Genomic DNA, 17,019 nt, shown 5'->3' on the forward strand with positions numbered 1-17,019 from the left:
CCCATTAACAAATCTGTGGGAATATGAGATTCTGAAATGCCCACATTCTGAGAATGCAATTGTGCTACGGGGTCAATAGTTAATATGAAAATCGGCATTCACAGATATTTCACTCTGACTTTGAACCACAAGGTCCACACAAAAAAGGGGATAATTCGGCCTGTTGTGCCTGTTCCAGTTCTTTGCTAAAGCAAACAAAAACGAATCCTACTCTCTTATGCTCTCCACTCTCCACATCCCCACTGGATCTACTTCCATCCTTCAGAAGGCTATTGTGTTCCTTCTATTGGCGTCACACCCTCCACAAATGCTGAGTTCCTGTGAAGCTGTGACTGCAGGAACTTCCTTTGTAGGAGATCGCTGCTCCTGGCTCTGTCCTACCTTTGTCAATAGCCTTGTTTGCTTCTGGTGAAGAAAACTCCCATGCAAATCCGTGAACTGGGTCCTGGCAGAATGCACTCCTATTATCTCAATCATATCAGAGTTACGTAGGAGCGTGATGGAACAAGGATTTTTTATGGGCATGTCTACTTGTATTTGTATTTTCATATTCATGTGTGAACCCTGTGTCTCCCTATACATCTGCCCCTTCAGTGTCTTTCTATTGAATTTATACTCAATTCTTTATTTATCTTTCCAAAATGTATTACTCACACTTTCCACATCAAATTGCATCTGCCACTTGTCTGCATTCTGCTAATCTGTCTGTGTCGTTCTGCAATGTTTTAGGCTCATTGCACTAATTGCCAAAGCTCCTACTTTTTTTGCTGTCAGGAAATTTCTATATCCGGGTCAAAATCATCGACATGTGCTGAGAATAAAGCCTTCTCAGGACCTATGCCGTGAATACACCACCATGAACCCTTCTCCAAGCTGAGCAACATTTACTCTTAGCGCATTCTTTCCTGCCCATTAATCGGTTTCCTGTCAGTGCTGCTACATTTTCACTTACACCATGGGCGGAATTGTCCCAGATCGCAATAACTGTGGTAGTGGGCGGGAAAAAGGATATTTTACCCGCCAGCTGCAATGGCGGCTTTTCACGCTGTATCATCCCATTCCCGGCGTGTCCCGCCTCATTAATAATTAATTTCCGGGAAACACTGGGTCGCTGGCAGGGTGGCCTCTGATTCGCCCGCCCCATCGTCACCTCAGGCCTTCTGTAAACCGGGCGCCATATTTAAAGGGCTGGGTGTGGCTATGGGTACCCGCATGGGCCCCAACTATGCCTGTCTCTTTATGGGGTATGTGGAACATTCCTTGTTCCAGTCCTACAGTCCTACTCCGGCCCCCTCCCACAACTCTTTCTCCGGTATATCGATGATTACTTCGGTGCTGCTTCATGCTCTCGTCGGGACCTGGAAAAATTTATTAATTTTGCTTCCAATTTCTACCCCTCCATCATTTTCACATGGTCCATCTCTGACACTTCCCTTCCCTTCCTTGACCTCTCTGTCTCAATTTCTGGTGATAGACTGTCCACCAATATCCATTACAAGCCTACCGACTCCCACAGCTACCTCGACTACAGCTCCTCACACCCCGCTTCCTGTAAGGACTCCATCCCATTCTCTCAGTTCCTTCGCCTCCGTCGCATCTGTTCTGATGATGCCACTTTCAAAAACAGTTCCTCTGACATGTCCTCCTTCTTCCTTAACCGAGGTTTTCCACCCACGGTGGTTGACAGGGCCCTCAACCGTGTCCAGCCCATCTCCCGCGCATCCGCTCTCACGCCTTCTTCTCCCTCCCAGAAACATGATAGGGTCCCCCTTGTCCTCACTTATCACCCCACCAGCCTCCGCATTCAAAGGATCATCCTCCGCCATTTCCGCCAACTCCAGCATGCCCTCCGTGACACCCTGGTCCACTCCTCCATCACCCCCTACTCCTCAACCCCCTCCCACGGCACCTTCCCATGCAACTGCAGAAGATGCAACTCCTGCCCCTTCACTTCCCCTCTCCTCACTGTCCAAGGGCCTAAACACTCATTTCAAGTGAAGCAGCATTTCACTTGCACTTCCCTCAACTTAGTCTACTGCATTCGTTGCTCCCAATGCGGTTTCCTCTACATTGGAGAGACCAAACGCAGACTGGGTGACCGCTTTGCAGAACACCTTCGGTCTGTCCGCAAGCATTACCTAGACCTCCCTGTCGCTTGCCATTTCAACACTCCACCCTGCTCTCATGCCCACATGTCTGTCCTTGGCTTGCTGCATTGTTCCAGTGAAGCTCAACGCAAACTGGAGGAACAGCACCTCATCTTCCGACTAGGCACTTTACAGCCTTCCGGACTGAATATTGAGTTCAACAATTTTAGACCATGAACTCTCTCCTCCATCCCCACCCCCTTTCCGTTTCTTCCCCCTCCTTTTTGTTTTTTCCAATAATTTATATAGATTTTCCTTTTCCCACCTATTTCCATTATTTTTAAATGTATTTCCACCCATTGTTTTATCTCTACCATTTAGCCTTTTTAGTATTCCTTCACCCCACCCCACCCCCACGAGGGCTATCTGTACCTTGTTTGTCCTGCTTTCTACCCTTAATTAGCACATTCCTTTAGATAATATCACCACTTTTAACACCTCTTTGTCCTTTTGTGTGTGACATCTTTTGGTTATCTCCACCTATCACTGGCTTCTTGTCCCAACAACCACCCCTCTTAAACCAGCTTATATTTCACCCCTTTCCTATTTTTACTTAGTTCTGTTGAAGGGTCATGAGGACTCGAAACGTTAACTTTGCTCTTCTCCACCGATGCTGCCAGACCTGCTGAGTTTTTCAAGGTATTTCTGTTTCTGTTTTTGTTTTGGATTTCCAGCATCCGCAGTTCTTTGCTTTTATTTAAAGGGCTGGGAACTGATGGTTGCCAAAAGGAGGAAACAAACTGACCTAAAATTTAGTGACACCTCCATTGAGCACCTACTGGACGCAGTGGAGGCATGCCGCAATGTCCTCTACCCCCGCTCTGGCGAAGACCAGCAAGCAAGGTCACCAATCCTGCTTGGAAGGTGGTGGCAGCAGTGGTCAGCACCTAAGTCCTGCAGATGCTGGATGTCCAGCAGGGTGTGCGGGAGGATCTGTCGGAGATACTTGAGGGAATGCGTGCCATGGTGTCCTTTGTGAGGAGTCCCTGTGGAGCATAAGCACTGTGTTGACTCTCAAGGCCGAGTGCAATGCCTCCTCCATGGAGAGAGTGGCTACTCTCATGGAGGGGCTTCTTGAGGAGATCAATCAGGGGTTCCTGGGGATGCGCTCAGATCTGCAAGCCTTCACACCGGCAATGACCTCAGCTGGTCAGTGTTAGTGTGGGGGGTGGATTGGGCACCCAGTATCCCAGCTAGGTGCCCGTCCATCAATACTGAGCAGGGAGGTCTAATGCAACCTCAAGTTGGTGCACTGCCTGTCGTCACTGTGGGCTCCTTTCAGGGCTCTCCAGATTACGGCAGCAGCTCCTCCGTCCCTCTGCCAGTGACTGTGGCATCTGATGAGGCTGCGGCAACTGGGGAGATGCCAGCCGTGGCACTGGCTGCTCGTCCCAGGCGGGACCAGCACTGGTTCCACGGGCCAGAAGACGCCCACCAAGGTCATCAAGGCCAACAAGACTGCAGAGTGAGCAGGCTGCCTCCAATATCGGTGCCAGCGAGGGGCGAGCACCTAGACGTAGCATCCGCAAACAAAAACTTAAAGCACCTTAAGCACAACACAGCTTTATCACAGGTGATATTTTGTTTCCCCACTTTTCTTTACTTTTTTTCATGGTGTGATTGAAAACACCGGTTAATGTTAGTTTCAGCAATATTTCACATTCGCAAGTAAATGAGATGTTATTTTGCGCAACTGGCCTTTGTATGCTTCATTTGTTCTGTAGGTGCAGGGTAGGCCATGATGTTATGATGAATGTGTGTCTCCTGAAACTTTATTGCAAAGGCACATAGTGTACGTTGTTAATGAAGGAAATGGTCCTGTCAGGGATCAAGTATGGAGCCTGCAGTCCTGGCATGTGGTGGTGGTTCTTATTTGGTAGTCTAGCTGAAGGAACGTTGGATCAAAGCATCCCGGGTGTCCCTGCATCCCTGGAGGTTACCCAGGTCAGCGTCTATGCCCTCAGTGTTCTCCTCACCATGCTCGTCCTCAGACTCACTGTTGGACTCATCATCTGTGGCTGTGCAGTTGCGTTTAGATCTTCTTCCTCCACTGGGACCCCCTTTCCAGTGCCAGATTGTGGAGAGTGCAGCATGCAACCACTACCAGTGACACAGAATCTGCAGGGTATTGCAGTGCGCCCCCTGAACGGTCCAGGCATCAGAAGCGCATCTTGAGAAGACCGATGGTTCTCTCCACCACAGCCCTTGTGGAGGCGTGGCTGCTGTTGTACCGCTGATCGGCCTCTGTTCTTGGATGGCGGAGAGGCGTCATGAGCCACCTTTTGAGAGGATAACCCTTGTCACCCAGCAGTCATCCATCCAGCCGGGCCGGAGCACTGAAGAGCCCCGGCACCTGGGAGTGTCTCAGGATGTAACTGTCATGGGAGCTGCCTGGGTACCTCGCACAGACTTGTAGAATCAGTATCCTGTGATCACACACGATCTGCACGTTCATGGAGTGGAAGCCCTTCCTGTTGACGAAGGCACCGGGCTCACCTGCTGGCGCCTTGATGGCCACATGTGTACAGCCTATTGCACCCTGGACACGGGGGGAAGCCAGCAATGGCCGCGAAGCCTCTGGCTCACTGTGTCTGGCTGGCCTCATCCATACGGTAATGAATGAAAGTCAATGCAAATCTGAACAGAGCTTCTGTGACCAGTTTGACACAACTGATTGGGAGACTCCACACAGCCCCTGAAAAGAACCAGAGGCATAGAAGTTGAGAGCCACTGTGACCTTCAGAAGCACTGGCATGGGGTACCCACCCACACAGTTAAAGCTGATCTAAGGCCGGTCCTCTGACAGATGGAAGTCACTGTCTCCCTTGAGAGACGGAGCCTCCTTCGGCATTGCACCTCAGACATATTGAGGTAGCTGCATCACCGCCTGTAAACCCTGGCAGTAGGATAGTGGCGTCTTCTGTGACCCCTTGGACTTCCTGTTGGCCCTGCGCCCCTTGTGCCTGTGCCTCTCCTCCCACAGGTTGCTCCCCTGGAAGATGAATAGGGACACCTGACCTCCTTTCCATTCTGCCCCTCTCTCCCTACTCAGAGGAGGTGCCTCCAGCGGAGACCACAATCCCCATTCCCAGGGTAAGGGAAGGCTGTCTGACACCTGGAAGGCCCCACGTGGTGTGAATTCTCTGGGGGCCTGGAAAACAACACTGTGTCCTGAACTGAAGCCTTGAAATTCTCTGAATGCAGCCCTGAAGCAAACAAAGCTGTCCCGTTCACAGAAACAACCAGCAGCAAGTGATATTCTGCACTCCTCACTAATCACTTTGACAATGCCACTGACCCCTCTTATCCCGACCGTGGATGAAGTTTTGCCTTGTGGTCTGCACACCTGCCCGTTTTGCCAACGTGACTGCCTAAAAATCGCACGGGCTATGTAAAATCAGAGACAATTGGTGTCTCAAGGGCTTTGACTGGCCATTTAATTAATGGCGGGCACGCCTCTGTCTCCATCACACGCCCGCCTAGTGAAATATCGCGAGAGTATGTGTTGACGTCGGCACGCTTGGCCGAAGTCAACACGCTTTATTTAACACTTGACCTGGTCGGACACGCGCCCACCTGCCGAGCTAAAAATTCTGCCCATTATTTAGGAAGTAATAGCTGAACATTTAGAAATTCATAATATAATCTGGCAGAATCAATGTGGTTTTATGAAAGGGAAATCATGTTTGACAAATCTATTTGAGTTCTTTGAGGATGAAACAAACAGGATAGATAAAGGGGAACCGGTAGATGTAGTAGTGTATTTGGATTTCGAAAAGCCACATAAAAGGTTACTACACAAGACAAGAGCTCACAGTGTTGGGGTGGCGTATTAGTATGGATAGAGGATTGGTTAACTAACAGTAAACAGAGTGTTAGGATAAATGGGTCATTTTCAACTTGGCAAAATGTAACTACTAGAGTGTCACAGGGGCCAGTGCTGAGGCCTTAATGATATACAATCTATGTTAATGACTTGGATGAAGGGACTGACTGTATTGTAGCCACATTTGATGACGATAAGTAGGAAAGCAAGTTGTGAGGAGGATACAAAGAGTTTTAAAAGGTATATAAGTAGTGGTGAAAAAGAGACATGCTGTTGAAGCTCTTTGTCTTGTACTCATCTGGACAGATGCAAGAATGCTAAATTTCAAAGGGAGTAACAATTTATACTGCATGAGGAAACGGTGCTGATTAGTTGGCACATCAACTCTGATTGGTCAAGCCATTGCCATGGAGAATGTGCTAGGGAACTGCTGCCCCCCCACCCCCCCCGCCCGCCCCACTTCTATTGAATTCAAAAATGGCACCATGTCTAGACATGTTTCTTTTGCCTGCAGAGGACTGGTCCCTGTGTATGAATTTATGTAGCTTCTAGCAAGCATAAGTGAACCACAATGCAAGCCCAACTGATAATCCGAAATTGGCTGTTCATGTAATTGTTGGCACACCTGGGCTTGTTCAGCAAATGCTGTCTAATTGTGGAATCACATCTAATGCCAGACAATATGTTCTGAGTTTTGCAAGCACAAGCTGTTTGAATACGGTCAGTACTCTGCCTACTGCGAACAACTGAAGGGATGTGTTGTTTGATATGATCTGCCAGTCCTTGGGACATATGGCCGACTGTGAGAATGGATGTTATTTTTATATACTTTGGGGAATATTGTGAAATTCTGTAAAGAAGGCTGGATGTCTGATTCTGTGTCTGTATGTGTGTGTGATTTAATTAAGCTGGGCAAGAGTTTGATAGGAGTCAGGTTGTTTGGGGTTTTGGAAACATGAAAAGAGTAGTGGTGTTAATTTGAGGCACAATAAATAGGTTAGATCTAACATCTGCATTTTTAGATAAGCTGAGAGGCTGTTTGAATTTCAAAGGAGAGTCAGAAGTGACAAGGAAAATTTTTGCATCTTGCAGGAGTCCATAGGTAATAGTAGTGGGGATATTATATTTTTATTGACCCAAAAGTAAAGACAAGATGGAAACATGAACGATCTTATATTTGGAAGGGTTTGAGTTTCAAAGCGGTGTGAGAGCAATGGAAATGAGATGAAAGGGAAAAAAGGTATATTAGAGTTACTGTGGATGGCTGGTTTTTAGCTGTTGAGTATAGCTATTGAGCTGGAGATTTGGCTGTATAGCTGTTAAACTGAAAATGGCTGGAGATAGCTGGAGCTATCTGAGCTGTTGAGAAGTCTTGGGCTGCAGCAAGCAGTTTTATTCTGAAGTGGATTCCATACCATAAGGTGGAAGAGGGTAAAGGTCATGTGGTGCACCTTTATTGAAGCTACAGCAGTTTGCCTTGTGTGATATTACTGGATTTCATGGGTGGGATGAGGTTTCCAACAGCAATTAAAAATTAAATAAAAGTGTTTAAATTTCGTTCATAACATATCCCTGCTCATGTGACATAGTCACATGAGGGGGCATGTTTTTAACATTGCATAAGTTTTTAATTTTTAATTTAAAAAATCTTCAGCTCCCTGAGGCAGCCTCAGGAAGCGTTTGCTGTGTGCACCTGTGCGCATGCGCGAAGTTCAGCACTCGCCCTCCTCCCACCCCACTCCAGCAGCGCTGAGTGCTGCAGCGCACGTTTCATGCTGGTTGGCCGTTAATTGGCCAACCAGTGTGAAATGGTGGTTGGAGCCCGATTGTGGGCGGCGGTCAGCTTCCTGACCGCTCCTGGGCCCGCCCACTGGGCCTGACCGACCACAGGACTATCCTGGTCCATATTTAAATAGCTATAAGGGAGTGTTGCCTGGAAAATGTTTCCTTGTGAGTTTGACCAAGTAGAGAGTTTTGGGGGAATGTTTTGTAAGACTAACCTTAACGGTGTAACTAATCCTGTGTGCTTAAGTTTTTTTTTTCTTTTTTGTTAATAAAACTTTTCCTTTTAATTTAAAAAAACCCAGAAGTGTTATTGGACCTCTTACTGCTGAGATTGGTACATCGTCTTCTTGTCATCAGAATACAAAAATAAGGTTGTGGCCTGCAAGCCAAGTTTGCCTCTGGGATTTGGTTTGTGCAGCAATTAACACCAACAATGGTCGCAACACGACATATCTGCTAACACACCAGCACTGAAATTCATATACCACAGTACTCTTTTGTGTGGTAGGCAGGATGTCTTTTAGGTTTTATGGTAGCATCCTGTTAGTGGAAAGTATACTCATGTTGCTACTGCATAGTAACAGCTTGAAACGGTTAGCTTCACCTGTTGCTCAAATTTTTGAGATATCTTACCATTTCAGGGTAATTTGAGGTATACTGGGCACTTTTCAGGTCTGAAAGTAGAGGCCTTAGGCCCACTTATGAGTAATTCGTGAGTATGTGCTTTACACAGTGAGCAATAATCTGATTGGGGTCACCATTATCCCACAAGATAGCTTTGATGCACCCTATTTTGTCGTCAAGCTCGCATGGTGAGCAAATGGCTTGGACCATATTTACGAGATTGCCGATTAGGCCAATCTTATAGCACCTGGAGCTGTAGGAATCCCAATGTGTATACTGACCAGTGAAGGTAGGTTTACAGTAGACAGTCATAGAAACCCAGTAGCTGATCTCTCGACTAGCACATTGAGGAAAGGGACCTTGTTAGACTGCTCCATTTCAAAGGTGAATTTGAGTGTGGGCTTGAGCATATTAAGGTGTGTAAGGAAATTCTTACAGACAGCTGCAGATTCAAATATAACAAACGTTTCACGCATGTATTGGAAATATGCAAGGGGTAGGAGCTTAGTGGTTATTCTATTGAAAACATGTTTCTTGTGGAAGCCGATTAAAATGTATGGGCATCAAGGCAGCATTTGGCTGTGTGCTTTAAGGAGCAGCTAGGCATTTACTATCCGCTGTGCCATAACAGTAACTCACCTCCTGACTTCCCAAAGCCTTTCTTCCATCTACGAGGCACAAGTCAGGAGAGTGATGGAATGCTTTCCACTTGCCTGGCTCCAGCAACATTGAAGAAGCTGAACACCATCCAGGACAATGCAGGCCACTTGATATGTACCTCATTCATCACCTTAAACATCCAGTCACTTCACTTGAGCACGGTGTCAGCAATGTCTATCACATACAAGATGACTGCAGCAACTCATCATGCCTTCTTCAAACCTGTGACCTCTACCACCTGGAAGAACAAGGGCAGCAGATAGATGGGAACACCACCACCTGCAAGTTCCCCCCCAAGCCACAAATCATCCTGACTTGGAACTAAATCACCAATCCTTCAGTGTCGCTGGGTCAAAATCCTGGAACTCCCTTCCTAGGAGTATTGTGGGTGTACCATGGACTGTAGCAGTTCAAGAAAGTGGCTCACCACCATGTTCTCAAGGACAATTAGGGATGGCCAAGAAATGCTGGCCTTGCCAGTGATCTTCACATCCCACGAGTAAAAAAAAAGATATTGGGCTGGATTTTACTGCACCACCCCTGCCGGGCGTGTTTTCAGCAGGGAGTGGGGGGGGCACGTAAAATAGGTTGGATGAATAGCCCATTGCTTTCCCACCCATGCCCCACCTGGTCCCGATAATACAGGAGGCGAATAAGGCACTCACTAAGCCACTTGCTATTAGGCTTATTGAGGGCCTTAGGTGGCCAATTATTGCCCACTTAAAGCCCTCAATCCACCTCCACTGCCATAAAATGCAGGGTAATGACAGGCAGGTGGGAGTCAGAAGGCCATTTTAAAATATCTTTATATCTTTAAATATAAAAGATGAGAAAGAAGGGGGGTCACATCATTCAGGGGATGCCCTGTACACATTGGGAGCATCCAAACCACCCCCCACCCCAAGATGTTAACCCCCTTTGTTCATCCCTGCCTGGCCTCCATAACCCATGCCCTCACCACCCCCTTGCCCTCCTCCCTAGGGTGCCCGATACCGTCCTGCTCTAAAAGCTCGGAACTTATCTCACTCTGATCATCATTGCTGTTCTTCCTACACCCACTACTGAGTTCTGGCTACTGGGACTGCTAGTTTAGCCTGCTGGCAGTGATCGTTTAGTCCGCCAGCAGTGCGTTATGGCTAAGAGACGGGCCTTTTTCAAGTCAGTTGGCCAGCACTTTTGCAATAGGGCGAGCAATATGTCTCCCTCCACCATGAAATTCAGCCCATTGTATCCTTCTATTGTTAGTCATACTGCTAAAATCCAATTTTGTTTCGAATGCTTTGTGCATTCACATTCATACTGTTCAATCTAATCTTTTAAAATGTTAACCCTTATTCTTTTTACTAATTATCTCTTTTTTTATTACTTCTTCACCCTTTGCAACAGTATCTTATCTTTCTCTTCCTTTCACTTATGGTAATACTTTTGCACTATTTATTTCAGCTAAACTTTCTGCTTTATTAATCCTGCTCTTCCTCTCTCCACTCAAATCTGGATTTTTTCTAGTCCTCTGGCTTTTAAGTTCAAACTCTGCTCAATGCTTTATTTACCCTTTCAGCATGGACATTGGCATTAAAATATAAGTAAAATACCGCAGATACCGGAAATCGGAAATAAAAACAGAGTGTGCTGGAAAAACTCAGCAGCTCTGTCAGCATCTATGGAGACAGAAACAGAGTTGCTGTTTCAAGTCCAATATGACTCTTCTTTGGAATGAAGAACAGTTCTGAAGAAGAGTCATATTGGATTCGAGAGGTTAACTGTATTTCTTTCCCTGTTCCAGAGTTTACTAAATCCCCCAAGAATCTGAATCTTTCTTCTTTCACCGAGCATCAGTTTTTTTTTCCCAGTTACAAGGGCTGGAGGCAAACAATTATGTGCAAATGTGATGATCTAATTCTTTAGATGATTATAAAGAAAGAAATACAAAGATAACTTGCTACAGATAGAATTGAACTTCAAAGTCAGAATTATTTATGGTCCTCACAGGTTGATAACTACCTGTAAGTAGCGGCTAGCATAATACCCGTCATTTTGATAACTGGGATAAGGGGGAAGAGGCAAACAAAAAAATTCAAAATATCTTAGAAATGGCCAATAAAAACAAAAAAATGCTGGAAATACTCAGCAGGTCAGGCAGCATCATGGAGAAAATAAAGGGTCATCATCGAACTGAAGCATTAGGCAGAACTTAAGTGACGCGAGTTCAGCCCACCTGGGGAGAACCAGTGGAAAACCTGTGTCACCTCTTGAAGGGTGCCCGATGCTATCTAAGTGCAATCGGGCATTTAAGGGGGCATTCCCCGAAAGAATCCATTTTCCAGTGGGTTTTTACTGCTTGGACCGGGGTTCGGCTGTCTTGACGTATATGACACGTACTGACCTCCTAATGTGTGCAGGGAAAACATCTTCCTCAAAGAACACCGCCGGCTGACAGCTAACAAAGTGCACCCATTGACACAGCACCTCAAAAAAAAATCCCGCACACTCAGCTGAAATCCTGTAGCCCCTACTGGACCACACTCCACACCCTACAAACTGACTGCAGCCCCACCTCACGATGGTGCACTTTCTGGTTGAGTACTTACAACACCACCCACAACTGACCTAGTGGTGAAGTCCCAGGCTTTGACCTTCCACAGAAAATCTGGACAACCCTCAACAGCTTGAGGAAGGGCCAGGGAAGATGTGGCCACTTGCTCTACAAGTGGAACATGAGGAACAGCTCAAATTGTGACTGTGGCCACCCAATTCAGAGCATCGCCTACATACTGAACTTCAGCCCTGAGAGATCCATTCCTGGTGGCATCACAACTATACACATTGTGTCAGCTCGAGTTGTTGAATAGATTGTTAACCTCGACATCAATCTATATAACTGCTTCACCAGCCATACGGATAAGAAAAAAGTGGGCATTGTTGGGCCTCCCACAGAATTAAAGTCCCAGTAGAGAGGAAATCCTGCCCCTGAGAGCTGCCAGCCAATCAGGGGCTGGCAGCTTTATATTACAGGCAGCACTATGAGAATGGTGGTTGCTCCTGATAATACTCTGAGGCCTTCAACAGGGGTTATCGCTGGATCCCTGGGTACAGGTGACTGGGGTGTGTTGGGAGTTGTGCGGTTGGAGTTGGATGCAAGGGCAGGGGCTTGGCTCTTGGCGGGCAACCCCCTACCTGGTGCTGGGTCTCTCGATCAGTCACTGCGTGCCTTTGAAAGAGGGATTCCCCTGGGAGGCCACTGGCAAACTCAATAGGGTTTGCTGGGCGGCCTTCAGGAGGCACGGGAGAGTTGTGCAAATCTGGGAAAATCCTTGAACCACCCCTAAATCCCAGTGGGCTCAAGGATAATGGCCTTTAGGTGGCTCAATAATGAGCTTGATTAGCCAGCAGGCAGGTTCCCCACGTCAGCCCATTCATGTCACTGACTAAATGGTGGTCAGTGTTTCCACCGGTAGGAATGGGCAGCGCAGCCTTCCCCATGATCATGCAGGCCTGCCTGCCACCTAGTCCACTCCAGCAGGAGCCATTAAATCCTGGCCATTAGCTCCATTTCTCTCAACAGATGCTGCTTGACTTGCTGTGTATTTCAGCATTTTCTGTTTTTATTTCAGGTTTCCAGCATCTGCAGTATTTTGATTTTGTATCAGAATTGGCCAGTCTGCACTTGGAAATAGCTTTGAAGACTGCTCGCATTCCAACTGATTACATTTATCTAAACAAGCACATTTAAATTTTCTGTAAGGCTGCTAGTGGCTTCCTATTTGATTCTGAACCTCGGCTGATATTTGTCTTTGTTCCAAATGCCAGATTTAACATCATTCCAGTAAGTTTCTGGGCTTTATAAAGGTAGTGTTTTTCCAACTGAATGAACATAAATTAATTGGTTTACAGGCATGAGCAAGATTTTAAAACAGTTGTTTTAGAGCCACAACCATTTTACTGTTACCGCAACCCCCCAGCCCTGGCATTCCAATAAATAACCAATTTTTGCTAAATTACCATATCTCTTGATCACTTTCTCATGCATTTCCCACCTGCAACTCTGATATCTGGTTGAGTGCCTGTTCTTGCTCCTGCAGTAATTTCTCGTGACTATCTTTCAAGTGTGTAGAACAGGAGTCAGCTTGTTCTGTGCCCTTATTGCTCTGCTTCATTAAGCTTTCCATCCTGGAAATCTAGAAAGTCAATCAATGCTGAGTAAGCAACATTAGATTAAGTTGGTCCTCACCTATAATAACATATAGCTCTATTTGTGCTCACCTGCTGCAGAGAGTCCTGAAGTTTATTGCAAAGCTCCTCCTTTTCTTTCTCTAGCTGTTGTCTTTCATTCTCAACTTTGATGTTAATTTCATCTAATTGATTCTGTAGTTCCTGAAATAAAGATGTTAATTATTGTAGAAACGCCTTACATCATCATTTCATGGAATCAAATTTATCTGGAAGTACTGCTATGCTATCTGTCCAAAAATGATGTTTCATTAAAATAACTGAAGCAGATGCAATTACCCACAGCGATGTTTACACTCCCTAAACATGATGGTCTATTAAGCTTCCAGGCACAGATGCTTTCTGCAATAAGCATCATGTCTTTTGTTTCTGGCATGTCAAGATTTACCATAAAATGAGTTGACCATAAGGTGACCCAATGGTTCAAGTGGTAGGAGCACTTGATACCCCGTGAAAATCATGAATTTGATAGTGCTTCCTGTCTGATTCACTCTGCTGGTTTAGTTGTGTCAGTTTTCAGAAGGGCCGCTAGATGAAATGAAAAAAAATGAAATGGAGGAGCACAAAGTAACAAAGCACTATATATTCCTGACAAAGAGTCATACAGACTCAAAACATTAACTCAGTTTCTCTCTCCACAGATGCTGCTAGACCTGCTGAGTTTTTCCAGTATTTTTTGTTTTCATTTCAGATTTCCAGCATCTACAGTATTTTGCTTTTATGCTAGATATTCCTCCTCCTTTAGGTACCATTGGTCCATAAGTATGCTTGGCAAAGTACTGCAGTGGTTTGCTATTGCCTTCTGCAGTATGGCTGATCAGGAAACTCTCCCGCTGTTACCACCTGCCATCAGGCATATTGGAAGGATTTACAGGCTGATAATCAGCCTGTTTGGTCACATTATGAAGTTCTAGAGTGGGGCTTGAACCCAGAGGTAGGGACTCTACCCACTGTGCCACAAGACCATGCTAGATATCAAGAAGGAAAAGCTAATACAGACTAATTTGTCCTGTTACTCAGCTCTAACAATATGGCTCAACTCCGTGCTCCAAATAGCATTTCTACATTCCTGTGACATTTGCATTTCCCACATTAGCCAAGTCTAGGGATAGAGGAATGCACAGGGCTGGAAAAGATCATTGCGGTTCATCTGGCCAGTGGCGGTCTCTCTGGGTTAAGTTGGTAATTTACCGCAAATTTATAAGCAGCCTATGAAAATAATTGGAGCAGACTATTCATTTAGGATTTGTCTGGACAAAAGGTGACTGACAGTCTGGAGGAGGATAGGATTGATATTCAAAACCAGGTCCCATGGTGTTTTAAACCTTGGCACCATCCATTCTTAGCTTAATAAATATTCCCTATAAATATACATTATCTAAATGTTAATAAGGCACAATCAATACAGAATGGCCAAGTACAAACTCAGATACAGCATGTACCTTTTGCAGTTGTTTCCTTTCTAATTCCATTGAGGTCTGTACTGCCTTGATTTCAGTGGTGTGTTTCTTTACCAGCTCCTCCAACCCTTTCATCAGCTGCTCCTTCAGGCGAAGCTTCTCCTCTTCAGCCACTCGCTTCAGTTTCTTCAGCTCCTCCTCGTGTTTTTTATGGTGCTCTTCCTTTTCACGAGTAAGAATGTCAATAACCTTCAAAACAAAGGAATTCTTCTGCTTCATCAATGGCATAAATGATACTTCCAAATGAGTAAATATATGCAAATAAAGTACCAACAAGCCACAAAAATTTTATAAACAACAATCATTTGCATTTATATGGTACATTTAACATAGTAAATCATCCCAAGATGATTCATAGCAATAATAATCGAACAAAATTTGACACCAAGCCACATAATAATGGGATATTTGGACAGGTTACAACACCAGTTATAGCTTTAATTATCAACAAAAATGCAAACTATTTTAAACAAAAAATATTTCACCAAAGGACTAGAAAAAAGATGCAATGAATTAAAAACATTAATCACAAAGCTGGCCTTCCCCCAGTCTGCTACAGCAGTGAGCTCCTAGGAACATTTTCTGCAAATGAATTCAGAATTTGACATTTAAACTTGAATTATAAGTTATATTATTCATCTCATTATGAAATAGTGAAATATTTCATTCAAGACTTGGTGGGTACTTGGACATTCAACTTCGACAGCGCCTTCCAAACCTGGGACCTCTACCACCTAGATGGACAAGGACAGCAGATGCATGGGAGCACCACCACCTGCAAGTTCCCTTCCAAGCCACACACCATCCTGACTCAGAAATATATCGCTGTTTATCCACTGTTGCTGGGTCAAAATCCCTTCCTAACAGCACTGCAGGTGTACCTACGCCACATGGACTGTGGCGGTTCAAGAAGGCAGCTCACCACCACCTTTGGGCAAGAAATGCTGGCCTAGCCAGTCTCACCCGCATTATATGAAAGAATAAAGGAAAAACTAAGCTAAATGCAAACTGTGGGCAAATGTAAGGTTGAATACCATGTGATCAAATGTCTCATGATCAAAGCTCCAGGAACCTGTCAACCCAGAGCTGGTAATGCTAACTATGTGGAAACACTAGAAGACTTGTAGCTAATAAAGCAACCTCCTGCACACTTCTGGTCATGATCATGCATTCAATCAATTTGGAACAGGGTCCATGTAACCATAAAGATAATAACTAGCTGTACCATCCAATCAGATGGTTCAAACTTACTGGACCTCCTCACTGGAAACCAAAGGCCATCTTTAGCACTTATGCTAATACCATTCTCACAGCTAGCTGCAAAAGGATACATCCCCCCTCACTCTAATCACAAGAAATATGTAGATGAGGTTCCTCTGGGTCATATTGGATGATATTCAGCCTCCATCTGGAATTGCAGAAGTAGCAATGTGGGACCCCTTTTCTGGAAGTACACTTTACACAAGCACCCATCTACACCCAAATCATTTGAGCTGAACTAGCTCAGCAGTATTAACTTACCTTTAGCCAGACAAAGTCAGTGATCCAATCCAATGAGATCATTATTTAGGCTTTAAAAAGCTGGGGTTATTTAGGCCCTTCAGACCAGATAAAATAGCTCAAATTTCAAATCTGCAGTGCTTTGAGTACAGGCACAGCCATACCAAGCAGAATAGTATATCAATGTACTCCTGCTGCAGATATGTATTTGTGGAATGGTTTCACAGAAATATTCATTTGTATACAAACACCAGCAACTTCAGCTTTTAAAAAGAGCAAACATACAGGGTTTGATATCCAAGGAGGATGTAGAAGTTATAGAAGTGACTGAGACCTGGTTGAAATCAAATGATGATAGGGGAGTTCTCCTGTTTTAGTTTGTTCATGGGATATGGAAGGCCAGCATTTATTATCCATCCTTAACTGACCTTGAGAAGGTGGTGGTTAGTTGCCTTCTTGAACTGCTACAGTCCATGCGAAGTTATTGCCACAATGCTGTTAGGGAAGTTAATTCCAGGATTTTGGCAATGACAATGAATGAACAGTGATAGTTCCAAATCAGGATAGCTGTGACTTGAAGGGGAACTTGTAGATGTTGGCACTCCCATGCACCTGCTGCCCTTGTCCTTCTAGGATACATGTCATGGAATTGGAAAGTTTTGTTGTAGAAGCCTTGGCAAGTTGCTGCAGTGCATCACCACGGTGTGCCAGTGGTGGAGAAAGTGAATGTTTAAGGTACTGAATGGGATGTCAATCAAACAGGCTGCTTTGCTCTGAATGGTGTTGAGTT

The 17,019-nt window shown here is 45.2% G+C and overlaps 1 protein-coding gene across 1 annotated transcript in view; it reads right to left on the reverse strand.

The window, feature by feature from the left end:
* LOC144686750 (protein FAM184A-like) overlaps window positions 1–17,019 on the reverse strand; it is a 296,008-nt gene that overhangs the window by 12,144 nt on the left and 266,845 nt on the right. Inside the window, exons 5-7 of the mRNA XM_078552418.1 lie at window positions 14,712–14,918; window positions 13,303–13,413; window positions 13,077–13,217 (exon numbers count right to left, since the gene is read on the reverse strand). Coding sequence (XP_078408544.1) covers window positions 13,077–13,217; window positions 13,303–13,413; window positions 14,712–14,918 — 459 coding nt within the window. The remainder of the gene's footprint in view (window positions 1–13,076; window positions 13,218–13,302; window positions 13,414–14,711; window positions 14,919–17,019) is intronic.

This window comes from Cetorhinus maximus, chromosome 1, assembly GCF_964194155.1.
Source record: "Cetorhinus maximus chromosome 1, sCetMax3.hap1.1, whole genome shotgun sequence".
In the NCBI taxonomy this organism is placed as follows: domain Eukaryota; kingdom Metazoa; phylum Chordata; class Chondrichthyes; order Lamniformes; family Cetorhinidae; genus Cetorhinus; species Cetorhinus maximus.